At 38.0% G+C, this 17,593-nt stretch overlaps 1 protein-coding gene across 2 annotated transcripts in view; it reads right to left on the bottom strand.

Annotated features, from left to right (window-relative positions):
* The window catches only part of ATG7 (autophagy related 7), a 533,052-nt gene that overhangs the window by 239,196 nt on the left and 276,263 nt on the right, over window positions 1-17,593 (bottom strand). For both annotated transcript variants that reach the window (XM_029600773.1, XM_029600774.1), the window contains exon 18: window positions 9,946-10,068. In XM_029600773.1, coding sequence (XP_029456633.1) covers window positions 9,946-10,068 — 123 coding nt within the window. The remainder of the gene's footprint in view (window positions 1-9,945; window positions 10,069-17,593) is intronic.

Here is a 17,593-nt window from a genome sequence, read left to right as displayed (position 1 = left end):
GTCTACAGATTTTAAGGTCTGAAGAGGCTGAAACAGGAGTGGATTTTTCAAACAATGAGAGGTAAAGGCAAAGTTTATAAAAAAGATGTCACTTACTAAACAGAGGCAAAGAAAAAAACATACGTTTTAAAACTATTGTAAAAGGAAATGTGTGACCATCTGTGGGGGTTTTTTTTTCGGGTTTTTTTTAAATATTAGACCAAGAAAAAGTTTCTGCATCTAAGCTCAGATACACCATAGGGCACAGACTAGCATCCACCATGTAGCGAGACCTCAAAAGAAAAAACTAATAGGCCATGCAGCTTTTCTTGAGAAGAAATCATGCAAAGGTAAGTAAATATTTTTATAGCTATATGAGCAAACTTCCAAATAATTCTCAGGTATGTAAATGAAAAATATATCATAGGGTGGTTTTTTTTTCACATCAGAACAAGAACCAAATACATCAACAAATTCTGAGCAGCCACCTTACAAGAAACCAAAAGATAAGCAACATAATATTTTTTCTGTTGTAGTTTTAAGGAGATTACGTTCCTCAAACACTGGACTTCTTCATTACCAAAATATAGATTGGTTTAACACTGCATTACAATTTCAAACACCAAAAAGGAGATTATGTTCCTTAAACACTGGACTTCTTCAAGCCCCCTCTCCAAAATCCATAAATCTTAACACGTCAGGGAACACGCCCTCTCTATGGCGAGATCCATATTATGGCACAAACTACCAATCGAGCTAAGAATGGAACCTGTAACACAAACCTTAAAAAAAACAAAAAAAAAACCCCACCTTAAGACATGGCTTTTCCAAAAAGAATTCCTCTAAACCTGACTATCACTGCAACATCCACCATCTCCAATGTTGTAAACCCAGTCTCTAACTTATTCTCTAAATACATAGTTACATAATGATATTAACACTGTTTATACTGTTACTAAGTTATTCTGTATAGTTACATAAGAACGTTTATACGGTTACTAAGTTATTCTGTAAAAAATAAGACGCCTATGCCTTATTTTGTCCCAATCATTTGCTGTAAACTGATGTGATATCTCGGATCGAATGTTGGTATAGAAAAATAAATAAATAAATAGTTTTACAAGGTTGCAAATTAATTTTTAAAACTATCATAAAAGGAAAACTGTATGACCATCTGTGAAATGCTTCTGTACTAGAACCGGAAACCCCAGCAAATACAGACCAGCATCCTCTAGGTAGTGAGACCTCTAAAAAGCTTAAAGGCCATGCGGCTTTTGAGAGTAAATCAACCAAAGTAAACATTTTTAGGAGCAAACTTCTAAATAGTTCTCAAGTATGTCAATGAAAAATATAGTATTATGTGTTTTTTTTCATATCAGACCAAGAACCGAATAAATACATCAACAAAATCTGAACAAAAGCTTTTCAAGTATTTTTTTTTAGTATTTATTTACATTTAATTACCTACGGCCAAAGTTTTAGGTGATACAGAATTTAAAACAGAAACCAAAAGTTACGCAACAAAGTAAGCATTTTTTCTGCTATAGTTTACAAGGATAAAAAGTCTATTTTTTAAAACTAATCTGAAAGAAAATGTGTGACCAAGAATGTTTTTTTTGTTTGTTTTTTAAATATTAGACCAAGAAAATATTAGAGCAATACAACCATCCACAAAGAATTCTTATAAAGGAAAATACAGCAAAAGCTTCAAAGACAGGGAACCTACACACACTGACACAGCAGAGAAAGCTTAGGAAAGCATGTGATGTGATAGTTGTACTGATAACTGTGTTTCAGAGGGGCTGATAAATAACTGAATATTAGAGCTCTCTGAAAATGCACCTTGCAGAATCTGAACTGGTAAATTTGGGCAGTTTGAGAGAATATGAAACTGTGAATTACAGAAATTTAATTATGTGTTTTATTCAGAGGAATATCGTTTTATTAATAAGGAGAGAATAATCTCATTCAGAGATGTACAAGATGCCATGTGACAAGGCGTAAGGAGGAGACACCAAACAGGGAGATCCAGTCCTAAGTAAAAGGTTTGACGTTTTTGTGGATTTGTCACCATTCCCTGAGGAAGGATTTTCATCCAAAACGGGGCCATTTTGGGTTTAGTCATCGCGGTGAGAGATATCTATTTAAAATTCTATGGACATGCAGATCGAACTTTTTAATAAAGGTTAACCACAATGGAAGCATAAAAGTTTGGAGTCTTTTTGAACATTTTTTGTAGGTTAAAAATATTTATATTAGCAAAATAAAATGTGTTTAATGGATTGTCATGACATAAAATATGGTTTTAGGTGGTTGGGTGAACGTGGATAATTATAGTAGTTGTCCACAGTATGCTGGATGTTACTGTAATTGGACCCTTTATGAAACTACCACCTTCCATCACATATTATATTTTGTTTTGATAGCCTGTTTTTTGTCCACACTGTTTAAGTGTTAGGGTGTATTTCTTGTATATTATTATATTGTCACTCTACTATGGAGTTTTTCTAGACAGATGTGACAAGGCAAACAGCAGGACCTGCAGTGAAACTTTGCTGCTTATCTCATCAAGAACTTGCTGTGGGAGAGGCATGGGTAGAATTATGGGCATTGCTTGGAGTGGGCAGGGCTGTGATTTGGGTGGGAAGAGGGATGACTTGGAGACAGGGAACGAATAGGGCTACATCCATTCATTTATATAGGAGTGGGAGGGATATGGACAGAGTTGTGGGTGTGGCTCAGACTGGAAGTGAATGCTGACTGGCTGTCATCCTTACCTCATCTGTCAATTAGTTTGACAGATAGTGTACACATTATACTACTTATGTTATTTTATAGTTAAGAGAATTTATAGTGGGATAATGCATAATTATTTTATATTTATTAAAATATGATTTCTATTCATCAAAGCAGCTTATATAACAAAACAGTCCATCATACCTCGTTAATCAACATAACAAAAACACTGCCTCAATATACATCAATATCAAAACAAAAAAACCTCTACTTCCCTACCTAACAAGACAATCAGGGAAGCTCCACAATAAATAAGAAGAAAAACTGAAATGTCCACCCAGATACAAATAAATAAGCATGGTATAAACACTGGAGAAGACTTGGATGAGCCATGTCATGTTCTTTTTGTGGAAAAGCAGATAATATTTTTTATTCTGCAGCTCAAAAGGAATAGAATTCCACAGCATGGTGCAAAGCAACAGAATGTGCTTTCTCTAGTTAAGTACAAATTGGTAAAAGTCAATTAACAGTTGAAACGAGAGCATAGCAAACCCCTGACTCCATCCCATTACTATGACACATATGAATCAATAACATGAGAACGAAGGCTTGAATTAGGGTTAGATAGTATGACGGCAACTTTCAAACAGGTGAGAGGGTGCACATATGCCCGCGTTCATCGGCCTGCACCCAAGGACGTGGCCATTTTATCATATATATGCGTATATGCATGCATGTTATAAAACAGCATGACCATGCACAATTTTAAGTGGATGTGTGCCTATGCACGAAAATGCCACTTCTAACTTGTAAATGGAAGAATTTGAAAACACACTCATGCCGACACCATTACCTAAATTATAATGTGAGTTCAGCCTTTGCTGAGCACACACTTTAATTTGGCTTTGTGTGCACATTTCTGTTTGTGCACATTTTTAACTTCTAATTTATTAACAAACCATGTGCTTACTGCAGCAGGCGTTAAAAGTTTTTTAGCATTCGCTTTAAGAAACTGCACTGAATATCAGCACACAGTTTTAATTGCCTGCCTATTACATCAGCCCATATGCATTTTATTTTTCGATCCCACTTAAACCACTGCCACAGTAATGCCTCCCCTAAATGTGGCTAAAAGTAATACATATTTTAGCCAACCTGAGGAAGGGCAATTTTCATACAGTCAGTTTACACTTACCCACAAAAATAGCTTTGAAAATTGTTCTCTGTGTAGAGACACCCTGATCTCTACCAGATGACCCTATCTTAGTTAACAGCTAGGAATGACATACCATTCCCCAAGGCACCTCCCCTTGAGGTTTGCCTAGGTGGTAGATTCCTGTTCTGGTAAGGGAGGGTGAGCCTAGGAGTAGTGAGGGCAGTGTGGTTTTGGTTTTAAAGAAAGAGGAAGTGTTTTCTGTGTGCTCTCTGAGTTAGGCCCCAACCTAGCATTGAGAAGGAGAGATACAACCCTGCCAGTGCTTTGTTCTAAAGGCTGGAGGGAAGAAGGACCCAAGAAGAGTTTTTATTTTCTACTTTAGTATACTTTTGGGACTGTACAGACCTGTACTTTCTGGAAGTCAGAAATCCCCTCTCAGGAGTGCAGAAGGAATCTGCTTACCTTTTCCATCCAGCTAGGAGGGGTTTGCAAAGACCACCAAGAGAGTCCTTTTTGATTTAACTTATACCATCTACTGGGAAGGATTTTTTCTGCCCCCTCCCTTTGCTCAGGACTGGAAGTTAAGATCTGCTTCCAGAGTAGGCCTTTCCCCAGAAAGATCCCATGAGATTCACATTTCATAGAAGAAAAGAGGAACCTCGGGAGACCCCCAATCAGAGTCCTCCATCCTGGGATGCAGGATCACAGCCAGGTTGGAATTTGGGACAACCAATGTGGACCTCAGGTACTTTGGGCACCAGGGACCTTACACACAGCTAGGACACCACGGCCACATTAGGATACCCATTCTTCCCAAATGAAGGGAACCAATATCTCAACTCTCCACACTGAGGGACACTTACACAGGCGAAGAACTGTAAACCTCCTGGTACTCTAAAGTTTCTATTTATTTATTTATTTAACACATTTATATACCGTTTTACCAATGCATGATTGAACAAAGCGGTTTACAATAATAATAACAAAAAACCAAAAATTTAAAATAAAGAACTAAAAATAAAACATGACGAATAAATTAAAATAAAAAATAAAGTTAGATTAAGAAATACGTTTAACATAATGATCAATAACAATGAAAATATTCTATGATAGAACAAGGCAAACTTTAACTACTATCTTACAAATAAGAGATAGAAAGAAAAACATGAACAAATAAAAATTAAATACCCTAACTAGTTGTAACAGCAATTAAACCTGGATGAAAAATGGGACTTTAATTTTTCTACACATCTTGATTGCATTATTACAATTTGCAGTAAAATATTATTTGAACACCCTGCATGTGAGTCACGACTGGTCTGTTCAGGTACCTGCACTCAAGAGCTATGGAAACACACACACAGAAGATCACTAATGCCTGGGCCAAGAAGGTTAGCCTTCACCCCCACAGAAAGGATCCACCTCTTGTGATCAGAAAAGCTGAGGAAAAGGCAGAGCAGCTAGCCATATTGTATATATTTTATGTGCCCTGGGAAATAGAATATAGTGAAAAACTAGGCCTAAGTATATAAATAAATTTCAATAGTCCTTAACATATTAATTTAAAATATACTTTTATTCACATCATATACACAATATCATATAAACAGAGTTTAAATACAAATTTCAAGCATATATCATATATACAGTTTCTCAAATATTTTTACACAAATATATTCCAAGCTTTACTTACATTCATAAATCTCACCCATAAAAACATTCATACACATACCTGAAGTACTGCCACATACATCATATAAAAAAATCAAACCATATTTCAGAATATAAAAAATACATTCATGCAATGTATTCTCAAGAAAACAAGCTTCTATAAGTATTTCTCTTAACATAAAAGGACCCAATAATTTGAAATGATCTAAACAATCCCAAATATCAGCTAGAAATTATATCATTTCAAACATCTAAAAAGCATCCAACTTTCAAGAAAAGATATCACTGTTTCAATCCTAGGGGCTTTCAACATCCAACAGAAAATTAGATTTCACTCCCAGTCCCAATGTAAGTGAAGCTTGGAATATACTTATGAGTAAAAATATTTGAGAAGCTGTATATATGATATACACTTGTTAATTTGTATTTAAACTCTGCTTAAATGAGTGTATATATGATGTGTATTATTGAAATTAATTAATATACTTACCCCTAGTTTTTCACTAAATTCTATGTTTTTGGGGAAGTTATTGCTGGTTTATCCAGTGTGTGGTTTCTCTACCTTGGGAAAGACAGATATTCCTGGAAAAAGGGTTACATCTGTCTCCTTTCAGTTCACATACAAATTCATTTTACAAATGTATTTCAGTTAACCATGTCTAATTTTTATGTTTATCAATCACATTCAACGGCTCTTATACATACAATGTACTCCAGGCACCAATATATAAACCATAAAACAAACTGCTGCTGTGTCTGGTTTCTCTCTAAATTCTTTTAGTCCAGCTATCATACCATAAAGGACTATATAAATTTTGTAGGACCACTACTCGTAGGGTCGAGGTATTTTACCAGACTCTCTTACGGTTTTTCAGGTCCATTTTACTTTGTAAATATTTTTGTGAGTTTTTTAGTAATTTCTCTGAAAATGGGGGCCATCGCCCCTGTGGACATTGTGACATGTGTGCTCTTTCTTGGGTGATCAGTGGTGTGTGCCACACATCAACATGACAGTGAGGCTTAGAACCTTGACAACATGTGAATCCGAGGGTGTCATATATGTAATCCAATGCTCGTGTGGGTTGATCTACGTGGGGAGAACGAAGAGACGAATTCGGGTTCGATTAATAGAACATAGAAGTTGTTTGAATACTTCAAAAATGACAGCCCCATTAGTACAACATTGTGTACAGCATGAACATGTTTTTTCCGATTTGCGATGGTTGGTTGTGGAGAAAATTGCCCCGAATTGTAGGGGGGGAGATATCCAACATCGCTTAAATAGAAGAGAATATCATTGGATTTTCACACTGCAATCGATGGACCCGCATGGGTTAAACGAAAAAATAAACTGGTATTCCCTAATTTAAAGGAGTCATGTAAATACACAATTGGGGGTTTTTCAAGTAGTCAGATATCCGGAATTTAAATATTGCATACAATTACAGCGGTCGGTGAAGCCCGATGCGATAGAAGATTATTTCTTGTTTTCAGAATTTAGAAACGACGTGATGGAGGGCTATAACCTGTAGAGGTAGTCAAGAAAATTTGATCTAATCGAAGATAGAGATTCGTTCGGCAGTGAGCGGTGACACTATTCTAAAGAGGACGTGACAGAAGACTAGAGTCCTTGGAGGTATTCACAGAAATACGACCTGTTTGAAGACAAAGGTCGTCTTTTTGACAGCTGACATCATTTCCGGGTGTGCGTTAAAGAACGATTGTCAGGCATCCAATAAGAAGGAAATACGTATGGACCCAACTTGATGGAGAACTTATACTGAGAAGCTTAAGGTAAAGGAAGTTACGAACTAACCCGACCTGATTGAGGACTGGCTACATTTATCGGGATAGATGTTGTAGGTAGGAACTTCCGGTTTTAGCTCTTGAAAAGGCATCTAATGATGGGCTGTGGTTCAAAGAGAAGCGAGTTCAAACAGGACTCGCACCTACATTCCTGGATGAAGACAGCTTTCTGAAAAAATACGTTTGTGATGATTGCCCTGGAAATGTCACGGAACAAATATGGAAATCTTTACCCCTGAAGCAGGACCTTGAGTGCAGGGGTCCGAAACGCGATCGTGTTGGGCTGCGCAGATGAGTATTCACTGCTAAAATTACGTTCATGGGATTGAAAAAGTGACTGTGTTTATTACATTGTTAGTACATTGACTTTCATCTTAGGTGTAATTATTGGGAGCTTTCATCAGTGAAAAATATATTGAAAAATTATTAAGCAAAAATTATCAAGTAAAAAATTACTAAAAAACTCACAAAAATATTTACAAAGTAAAATGGACCTGAAACCGTAAGAGAGTCTGGTAAAATACCTCGACCCTACGAGTAGTGGTCCTACAAAATTTATATAGTCCTTTATGGTATGATAGCTGGACTAAAAGAATTTAGAGAGAAACCAGACACAGCAGCAGTTTGTTATATAATTTTTATGTTTCACAAGAAAAGGAAAACATAGAAATATAGAAATACACAAAAATACTGTAATGTACTCACTATGAAAATGAAGAAAGCCAGTGCCTTTGGTAAATGTTGCCAGTTGCTTTACATGCTTACATTTTCAAGGTTTACCATCTCTGACTTTTATTCTATGTTATTTTTAAAGTTTAAACAGAAGACCAAAAGCTAACTACTCAGCATTTTCCCATCAAAATCATCAAGAGACACTTTACATTAGTATCAAGAGTCAAGCCATTTATACAGGCAATACAATTTTAATAATCACTTTTGCAACTCAATTTCTGAAAAATCATAAAAAGGAGCTGACTATCCCCACATAAGGGTGGGAAGGCCACAACGGGGGTTGGTGTTCTGTCTCCAGATCATAGGGTTGTGTTTCAGGGAGAGAAGGCTGAGGCTTGAGGGATGGACTGGCAATCTCAAATATAAGTGTGGGCTGGCCTGCCCACCAGCCTCCTTTTGGTGTTTTTTCATCCACCCATGGACAGCTTGCAGGCAAGTTTGGGTACAGCGTGGTGGGGTAGAAGGATGCTGAACAGTCGTAGCACAGACCAGAGGGGCTGCCCATGACCAAGGGCACACAGTAAATATTGTGTTTATAATTGATTGGATAAGGAACACCAAGTAATCTGTCTCCCTGTTCCAACATTGCATAGGTGGGTGAAAACTGAGACGGGTTGTTTGTCAAGTCTTCAGCTTTGATGGTTAAGACTGGCCTGTTTGTCACTCAAAAATTTCAGATTCATAAGTAATTCTTGCTCTTTTACAGACAAGGATGTTGTCATACTGCAGAGGAAGTTTTACCCAATAATCAAGGAATGAATTACAGAATAACTTAAGGGGACAAGTCTTTGATGGCCTTGCAAACTAGACAAGTAGAATGTGTAAAGGGGGTTGGCTTTTATGGCCTACCCTCTAGTAGCATGATGCTCTAGTCACTCCCACCATAGCTTCCTGCAGCATGCTACATCCTAGGGCTTGGTTGAAACCACCTACACTTCCTGATGCCCTTTTATAGGCTTTGCAGCCAGCACTTCCTGTGGGCACTGACTGATGATGTCACCTCAGTTCCAGTATATAAGGAAGCTCAATACTACCACCCAGAGCCTCAGCAACAGGTCTCCTGCCGTGCTCCTGCCTGTAGTGCTAGTTGCTTCGTGTCCCTGCATTATTCTTGTCCTGTCATGTTCCAGTACTTCTGCCTTGTTGTGTGTCAGCCTTCCTGGCCAGTCTTGCCTTCCTGTCTCACCTGTACCTCCCTGGTTTTCGTCTCCTTGGTTTTGATTTTCAGTTGCTGACATCAAACCGGACACTCTGTGCCATGTTATGGTGAGGGCATGGTCACCTTATAGGTATTCAAGAAGTTAGAGGGCATATTTGTTATTTCAATGATTTATTTTGTTGTATGCCATTAACCTATGCTGTGGCCATATATATCCAATAAAATCTTCTCTTTATCAAATAGCATGTAAGAAAGATTTTTTTCACAGTTCAGAGGGAAAATTGGGGGACTAGGGTTGGGGGAGAAAGTTGGGTAATAAATAGGCTGGGGGTTGAAGGGCAAGTTGCACCTGTAACAGTTGAGTACTTCTATACCACAACACAGATATCATACTTTTAAAATTACAAATAGCTGAACCATAAATCAGAATACAATTCAAATAATTCAAGGTATCCACCTGGTTCATTTTAACTAAGACAATGGAGGGTTGTATTTCTGTTTTCTTACAACCAATCCAGTAGTAAAACCATGTCTTCATCTCTAAACAATACAGAATTTGAATCACCAAACCTAAACCCAAATAATGGAACAAACTGTTACAGAGCTAATGACATCAGAATAACAGTTTATATTTTTTGTGAGGAAGGGTTAGGGTAATGTCACATACATACTGATATCCGAGGAAAAGATGAGAGGTTTTTCTTACCTCAGCTGCTTGAGTTTCCTGGTGCAACAAAGTAAGCCCAGTCAAGTCTTCCAGAAAGGAATGCGAAGAGTTGAACACTTTTGCCAGAAACTGAAATCCCTCTAGCTCATACTGCTCAAGAACCTACAATATTGAAAAATAAGGTTGCTATTTAAAAGCAATAATATTTGTGATTTTAATAGCATTATTAGTGTACACAGTGCTGTACAAGCTAATTCATATCTTTTCCATAAAGTGCTTACAGTGAAAGTTTGTGCACAGAAAGGATGAGAATTGCTTATAATCAGACTTGGGATAGTGAGAAAAAGATTTAACACTAGGGTCTCCCAATTCACAGCTCTCTCTTCTGCTCATTACACTATACTGTTAGCCTCTGTTATTAATTTCAATATTTTAATATATTGTAAACATTTTGGATTAACAAGCAAATTGTCAAATTATAGCTCAAGATATGAAGTCAGAGTTATAAATAATTATAAGGAAAGGCACACAGTTCGCTTAACCAGGAGGCAGGATCCAGGTCCTGCTTCTGGTATCTGTCAATGAATAACACAGTAGATGACAAATGTCTGCCTGTTTGTCCTTGCCTGCATTACTCTAGCTGAGAATATTTTCCAACTGCTAGCTGTACAAGCTTGACCTTTTTCACTGTTCTAGCTATGACTATTACTCTTAACTTACCTTCACCCCTCACCTGCTGCACTACGGATATTGCACAGCTGACATCACTTCTCTCTAGCTGGAACATGTAGCCAAGTCAGTCTGCAGCTCAAGCTAGGAAATTTGCCATCTCACCCAACTATATCTAAGAATATATCAAAGCCTTGCTTCTGCTTCATATTGGTTGACCTTGACGTCTCTTCTTGGGAGCCTGATACAGATGTGCAAGATGTTTTTTTTGCCACCCCCCACCACACTGTTCCATGTCATTGGCCATATAGGTTTCAATAATTAGTCCAACACCCAGGCTCTCCCACCCTTTTCTTTTACCTATCATTCCTCCACCAGCCCTTTGTATCAGTTCCAAGCCTACTTCAATTCTGTCAGTTGTGGTTATTTCTCTCAGTAAAAATTTTTTTTTCCTCATATTTTCCTGAGCTTTCTTCCTTCATCTTCATATCATGATCTGTTTTCTTTGAAACTTATTTTCTTACAGAAAATAAAGCAGCTCTGATCGAGCCCCACCCCCCACACTGAGAACTGAAGGCAACCATATTTTTTTCTATCAACACTTGGGGAAGGAAGATGATACCTTCTGGTATTTAATGAAATAAAATGCAGGCAGAATGAAATGGTAACATGTCAGAACATCAGTTTGAGATTTATGATCCTAAATGATGATTGAAATCTGTTCTGGACAGGCATTCACTTGAACTACCGGTATTTATCTTTCCCAATGTGAGGGAAAGAATAAAATCCTGTAACTCACTCTATAATATGCTAGTTGTGTGCTAGGTATTATAAGGATACTTTTCAAAAGCATTTAGCCATGTAAATAGGCTTTATGAAAATTACGCTAGGCTTTGTGTGTGTAAAAGTACATGTGGAAGCAATGTTGACTGCACTTTCATGCATTATGCAAAGAGGATTTTTCCAGGGTGGAGTTGAGGTGGGGAAATAATTTACATGTGTACTGTTGATTTTCAAACATATGTACATAAATATTCATATAGACATTTATACCTGTTTTCTAGCAGTGTACATGTGTGTGTATAACAAGTTAAGGTATGTGCACTCCTGATAATTTTTAAAATGTACTTATGTATGCATATCCACTTTGAAAATTAAGGCCCTTATGTAATTACCCTCCCTATATATATAAAAATAAAATACATATGAATATATTAAAAAAAAACTTTAATTGCATATATCATTTTAATTATAATGTAGTCTAGGTAGAAGTATATCTATACCTCAAATCCTACTTTTCCTGTTAATTTTAAACATTGTTTTATTTTGTTTTATTAATTATTTTGTCTGAATTCAGTTTCTGTATTAATTTATTATTGTTTTCTGTTTATTTGTATTTTTGATCTACTACTATGAATGTGATTTTTATTCTGCACTGCTTTAATTGTAGAAAAGCAGTTGAACAAATTAATAAACTAAACTGTACTTAAAAGTAACACAGATGTCCAATTTTAAAATAGTGGAAAAGCATTACTTTAAAAAACAACAGAAAAGTTATATACAAAATATTTCAGATTTTGTAACAGGAGGGTTTGCCAATATTCTGACTGATATGAATCACAATTCAGGGTTGGCACTTGAACATTCATAGAATTTATGACTGGAGCTATTTGCATCATAATTTTTTCTTTTGTACCAAGGATATGGAAGGATAGATTGGCAGTAGAGAAGAGGTGAATGTTTCAAACAAGCTGTTCATTCTTACAAGTAACTCCTTTTAGTACTAGCTGAAAGAACAATTCTACAGAATTCCAATACAGATACATCTTTGCATGCTAGGTTTTTGAAGACCATAATTATGCATTATAGAGAAAGGAATACCTATCTCAACTTCAGATTTCATTGTAGAGTTGAACTGGCAAATGCAAGATTGAATTTGCGTTTCAAAACACGTTTGAGAATTTGCACAACTGAAGTTACGTGGTATTGTATCAAGGATCCTGAGGAAAACAGTGTTATCTTGGATCTTTGTAGGATTTATGTAAGGTTTGTTGGGTTATAATGTTGGAGCTGATATAATGTCTTTGATCACATAGCTACAAGTTCACAATGACAAATTTAAAAGTAAAGGATATGGAATTTATAGATAGTTAAAAAACATATATATTCATAAATTAAACATTTTTCTGAGATATTTTCAGGTTATTGCCAGCAATGATTATGCTAAATGTTTCCTCCTGCAACAGAACTAAATTTTGGACTGAGCTGGCTTTTCTACCTGTCTTGTGAATAGTAGCGGATGTGGCTTTTTTTTTTTTTAACTGATTATAAACATATCAATCCTTCAGTAACAGATTTCACAATAATATTTATCCTATTTTCCAAACCTTTCTGGTACCCTACCTCCCACTTTCCAGGGAATGAATTAAATTATCAAAGATGGAATATTCATTCCCTTTTGGTTGCAATTTTCTTACTATCAATACTCTCCTACAAAAATTTTGGAATCTTTACAGGATGTGAAATTCTTTAGTGGACCAACAGAAAAAATGTTGTACAGAAGCTTTTGAGATCTGAATTTATCCCAAGGCCGATAGAGCTACTAAAGCTCTGCATTACACAAATATTGGAAATCTTGTATTCTCTGGTACTCCATTACTTTCCTCCAGTTGCAAGGTGTTACCTTATCACATTTTCTGCAAGCTTTTCAGTATCTCCAGCAATTAAAATCTGCTCATTTTTTCTTATTCATACTAGTCTAATATCTGAAGGACACCTGCAGATGACTTGTATTGTGAGAATTCCCATCTCACAACATTCTCTAGATATAAAAAGCTCCATTCCTGCAGCCCTACATGAACATTTGAAGAAGGGGGCCTGTATTTCTCAAAAGTTCATGTACTACAATATCTTTTGGTGGTCCTTTCAAAGGAGTCGTAACCTATTGAGACTTTGACTGCTGCAATTAAATGAAGGTTTGTGTTTTTCTTGGCTAGCAGGAGATAATGCTGTGGTCAAAATCTTCCCTGTGAAAAGTGAGCTACAGCACCATAAGCAGTCTCTAAAAAGTAGTTACTATAACTTCAAAATGGCAAAGGATGAAACTCGGTTCTGAAAGTCAGGTATCTGCTTGGCATTACACGCACCTTGTATACCCAGGGTGGCCAACTCTGGTCCTCAAGAGCCTCAAAGAGGTTTGGTTTTCAGCCTATCCACAATGAACATACATGGGTAGATTTGTATAGAATGGAGACAGTGCATATAAATCTATTTCATGCATATTTATTATGGGGTAGATCTTAAAAAAATATGCGATCGCGTACTTTTGTTTGCGCACCAGGCGCGAACAAAAGTACGCTGGATTTTATAAGATACGCGCGTAGCCGCGCGTATCTTATAAAATCCGGGGTCGGCGCGCGCAAGGGGGTGCACATTTGTGCAACCTGCGTGCGCCGAGCCCAGCGCGCGCTGCCTGTTCCCTCCGCCCTCCCCCCACCTTCCCCTCCCTTCCCCTACCTAACCCACCTCCCCGGTCCTATCTAAATCCCCCCCCTACCTTTGTGCGCGCCGGCCGGCAGACCCGCTCCATGTTCCGGTCCCGGGGGCTAGTCCGGAGGCCTCGACCACGCCCCCGGGCTGGTGCCACGCCCTCGGGCCCGCCCCCGAAACGCCGCGGCACCCCCCCCTCCCTGCCCCTTTTCCAAAGCCCCGGGACTTATGCACAGCCCGGGGCTTTACGCGCTCCGGCGGCCTAATGTGGACCAGTGCAAAGTGATGCATGAAGGGAATAGCAACCTAAATTATAGCTACACAAAGCAAAGTTCTACATTGAAGGTCACCACCCAGGATAAGGATCTAGGCGTCATTGTGGATAATATATTGAAATCCTCTGATCGGTGTGCAATAACAGACAAGAAAGCAAATAGAATGCAAGGAATTATTAGGAAAGGAATAGAAAATAAAACAGAAAATATCATAATACATCTATATCGCGCCAAGGTGCAATCACTCGATTATTGTGTGCAGTTCTGGTCATGGCATCTCAAAAATATATAGCAGAATTAGAAAAAAATACGGAGGAGGGTGACCATGATGATAAAGGGGATGGATCGATTCCCCTATGAGGAAAGGCTAAAGAAGTTAGGGTTCTTCAGCTGGAGAAGAGATGGCTAAGGGGAGATATGATAAAGGTCTATAAAGTGATGAGTGGAGTGGAACATATAAATGCAAATCAGATGTTTACACTTTCAAAAAGTACAAAGACTAGGGGACATGCAATGAAATTACTAGGTAACACATTTAAGGCAATCAGGAGAAGATGTTTTTTTACTTAACAAATAATTAAATTCAGGAATTTGTTGCCGGAAGATGTGGTAAAAGCTGGGTTTAAAAAAGGCTTATGCAAGTTCCTGGAAGAAAAGTTCATAAACCATTATTAAGTTGGACTTGGGGAAATCCACTGCTTATCCCTGGGATAAGCAGAATGGAATCTATTGATCTTTTGGGATCCCGCCAGATACTTGTGACCTGGATTGGCCACTGTTGGAAACAGGATACTGGACTTGATGGACCTTTGGTCTGACCCAGTATGGCAAATCTTGTTCTTAAAAATATGGTCTCCCAGAGGAAATGGAACCCATAGAGCAGGTTGGAGGGAACAAGCCAGTATAAAAAACACACTTACATCTGCTGTAGTAGGACTAAAGTTAGTTTAATCACAAGAATCACTTAGAGATAGAGCCATCCACAAACTGACAGTGGAACTTCACATACAGTAACTGACATATGATCACACCATTTTTATCTTATGTAAATTCCTTAAAATATGTAGCCCTATTCCGGTGGTTGAGCCTAGAAGGCAGGGATACACAGGATCCCAGAGCTAACTCTTTTCTCTCTGTCTCACAACCTTGGGGTGCCATATTTTTTCCGACAGAAGGGAGGAATTCTCTTCCAAAGCTTTAAAAAATAGATTACTTGTCACCTGCGGTCCAATCCTATGGCGGCGGTGCCAGCAATTTAAAGATCAAATTCAGTGAGGGGCCTGCAGCGGGCTGCTTCAAGCTCAAATCCCTGCCCCTCCCTCCTCCCACACAGAGTTCCTGTTACTATGGAAACCAAAGTGAGAGGCGGGGCCTTGAGCATGCAACAGCTGGCTATAAGCCCCTGTGCTGAATTTCATCTTTAAGTTGCTGTTACCACTGCTGAGGGATTGGAAGGTTCCACTGTAGGTAAGAGGCTCAGAAGCAGCAGCAACGCTCCAGAGCCTATCAAAATTTGGCACTGGAAGCAGTTGCTTATGTTGCCTATGCTTAGATCCGGGCCTGATTATTGCTAATTCATGCTCACTTGTCAACTAAGAAAATAAAGTATCTTCTCGCATTTGCAGCATTTTTTCACAAGCACTACATTTGCTTGAAAAGAAAATAAACACAAACACTTCACTTTAGGTGGATCCCCCACATTACAGCTATTCATGGTGCAATGTGGGGGGGGGGGGGGGTCCATCTGGATGGTGCTAGCACTAATTTATAACTATACTATTATAACTACAACACCCCAAAATTTATTCTAACCCATAAAGGTAAGAATAAGGGGGTAGCTAAAGTAGAGAAGCATTCAAAAAGTGCAATAACTACCTTCCACAAGAAAACCAAAATGGCCTCAGTTATTTTGTTTAACTTCTTACCAAATTATTTAAAAACAAACTGGAGTTACAACTAGTGTGGTATATACTGTACATTTATGGACAATTAAACATTTTCCAATAGTTTTTCTTAAATTCAAAAAAGAAAACTAAATTAGGAAGCAATAAATGATACATTTCTGAAAACTGCAGCTCTAAACATGCAGTACGACCAAACATGCAATACAACCAAATTAAAATATTAGCAGAACTACAATGTAACCATGGGTAAAGTAAAATGACACAAATACTCTATTCACTTGGGGGCTACTATTCAAAAAGCCACTGAGCAGCTAAGATACAGTATCTGGCTGTCTTTAGGATAGTTTGGTTCTGACTGACATTTTTTCCTAAATAGTTGATTGGTTGCTGAGAAATCAAAATTCAATGGTGCAGTGAGCAGAAAGATGGCCAGTTAAAGTTAACCCAGGTAACTTAACCGCTCAATGGGCTTTTGAATATCGGAAAAAATGCCTAGCATCCCCAGTAGGTGCCAACTTCCCACCCCATCCCCTACTTTAAGAAAAGGTTGGCCAATTCCCCACCTCCCAAACCCTCAAAAGTAGCACACTGGGCTGAATATTAGGTGGCAGGGTGTTTTTTCTAGAGGTACGCATGGTACTTAGCACCAGCACATTTTTTGTTGGCTGTCTGCTGAAATTTCCTTCATTCTTGCCCTCCAATGTAAACCTAAGGTCCCAGTGCCTCTTTCTCCAGTCTGTCATATCTGAGATGACCTAAATGAGTGCAGTGCAGTCCTACCCTTCCGATCCTCCTTTTCATCCCCCACCTGAGCTGGCAGCAGAAGCAGTTTAATCACATATCATCTTCTGTTGCCACAGAGTCAGTCTTGTGGTATGTATATGTGGAGGAAGATTGCCTGGCCACGCCAAATTCAGAATGGTGCCATCTTATCTGACACTGCACAAAGTCACATGTGCATGTCATTTTGAAAATCAGTGCTAAGTGGCTAAGTCTGCACTCCCAACCATGTCTTCTGGCCTGCCTCTTTCTGATTTCTAAATTTAGTCACTCAGCCCCTGCTACCAAAATTAAGAATAAGAACATAAGAATTGCCATATTGAGTCAGACCAAGGATCCATCAAGCCCAGAATTATGTTTCCAACAGTGGCCAATCCAGGATACACGTATCTGGAAGGCTCCCAAATCTGTAGATAGATCCCATGCTTCTAATACACCAGAATAAGCAGTGAATTTCCCCATGTTTATTTGGTTAATAACAGTTTATGGACTTCTCCAAATCTCTCTTAAACCCAGCTATACTATTCGCCTTTACCACATCCTCTGGTAAAGAATTCCAGAGTTTAATTA

The sequence above is a fragment of the Rhinatrema bivittatum genome, chromosome 4, assembly GCF_901001135.1.
Source record: "Rhinatrema bivittatum chromosome 4, aRhiBiv1.1, whole genome shotgun sequence".
NCBI classification, from domain to species: domain Eukaryota; kingdom Metazoa; phylum Chordata; class Amphibia; order Gymnophiona; family Rhinatrematidae; genus Rhinatrema; species Rhinatrema bivittatum.
The sequence above is the reverse complement of the archived record's forward strand: the minus strand, read 5'-3'. Positions and strand labels throughout refer to the sequence as shown.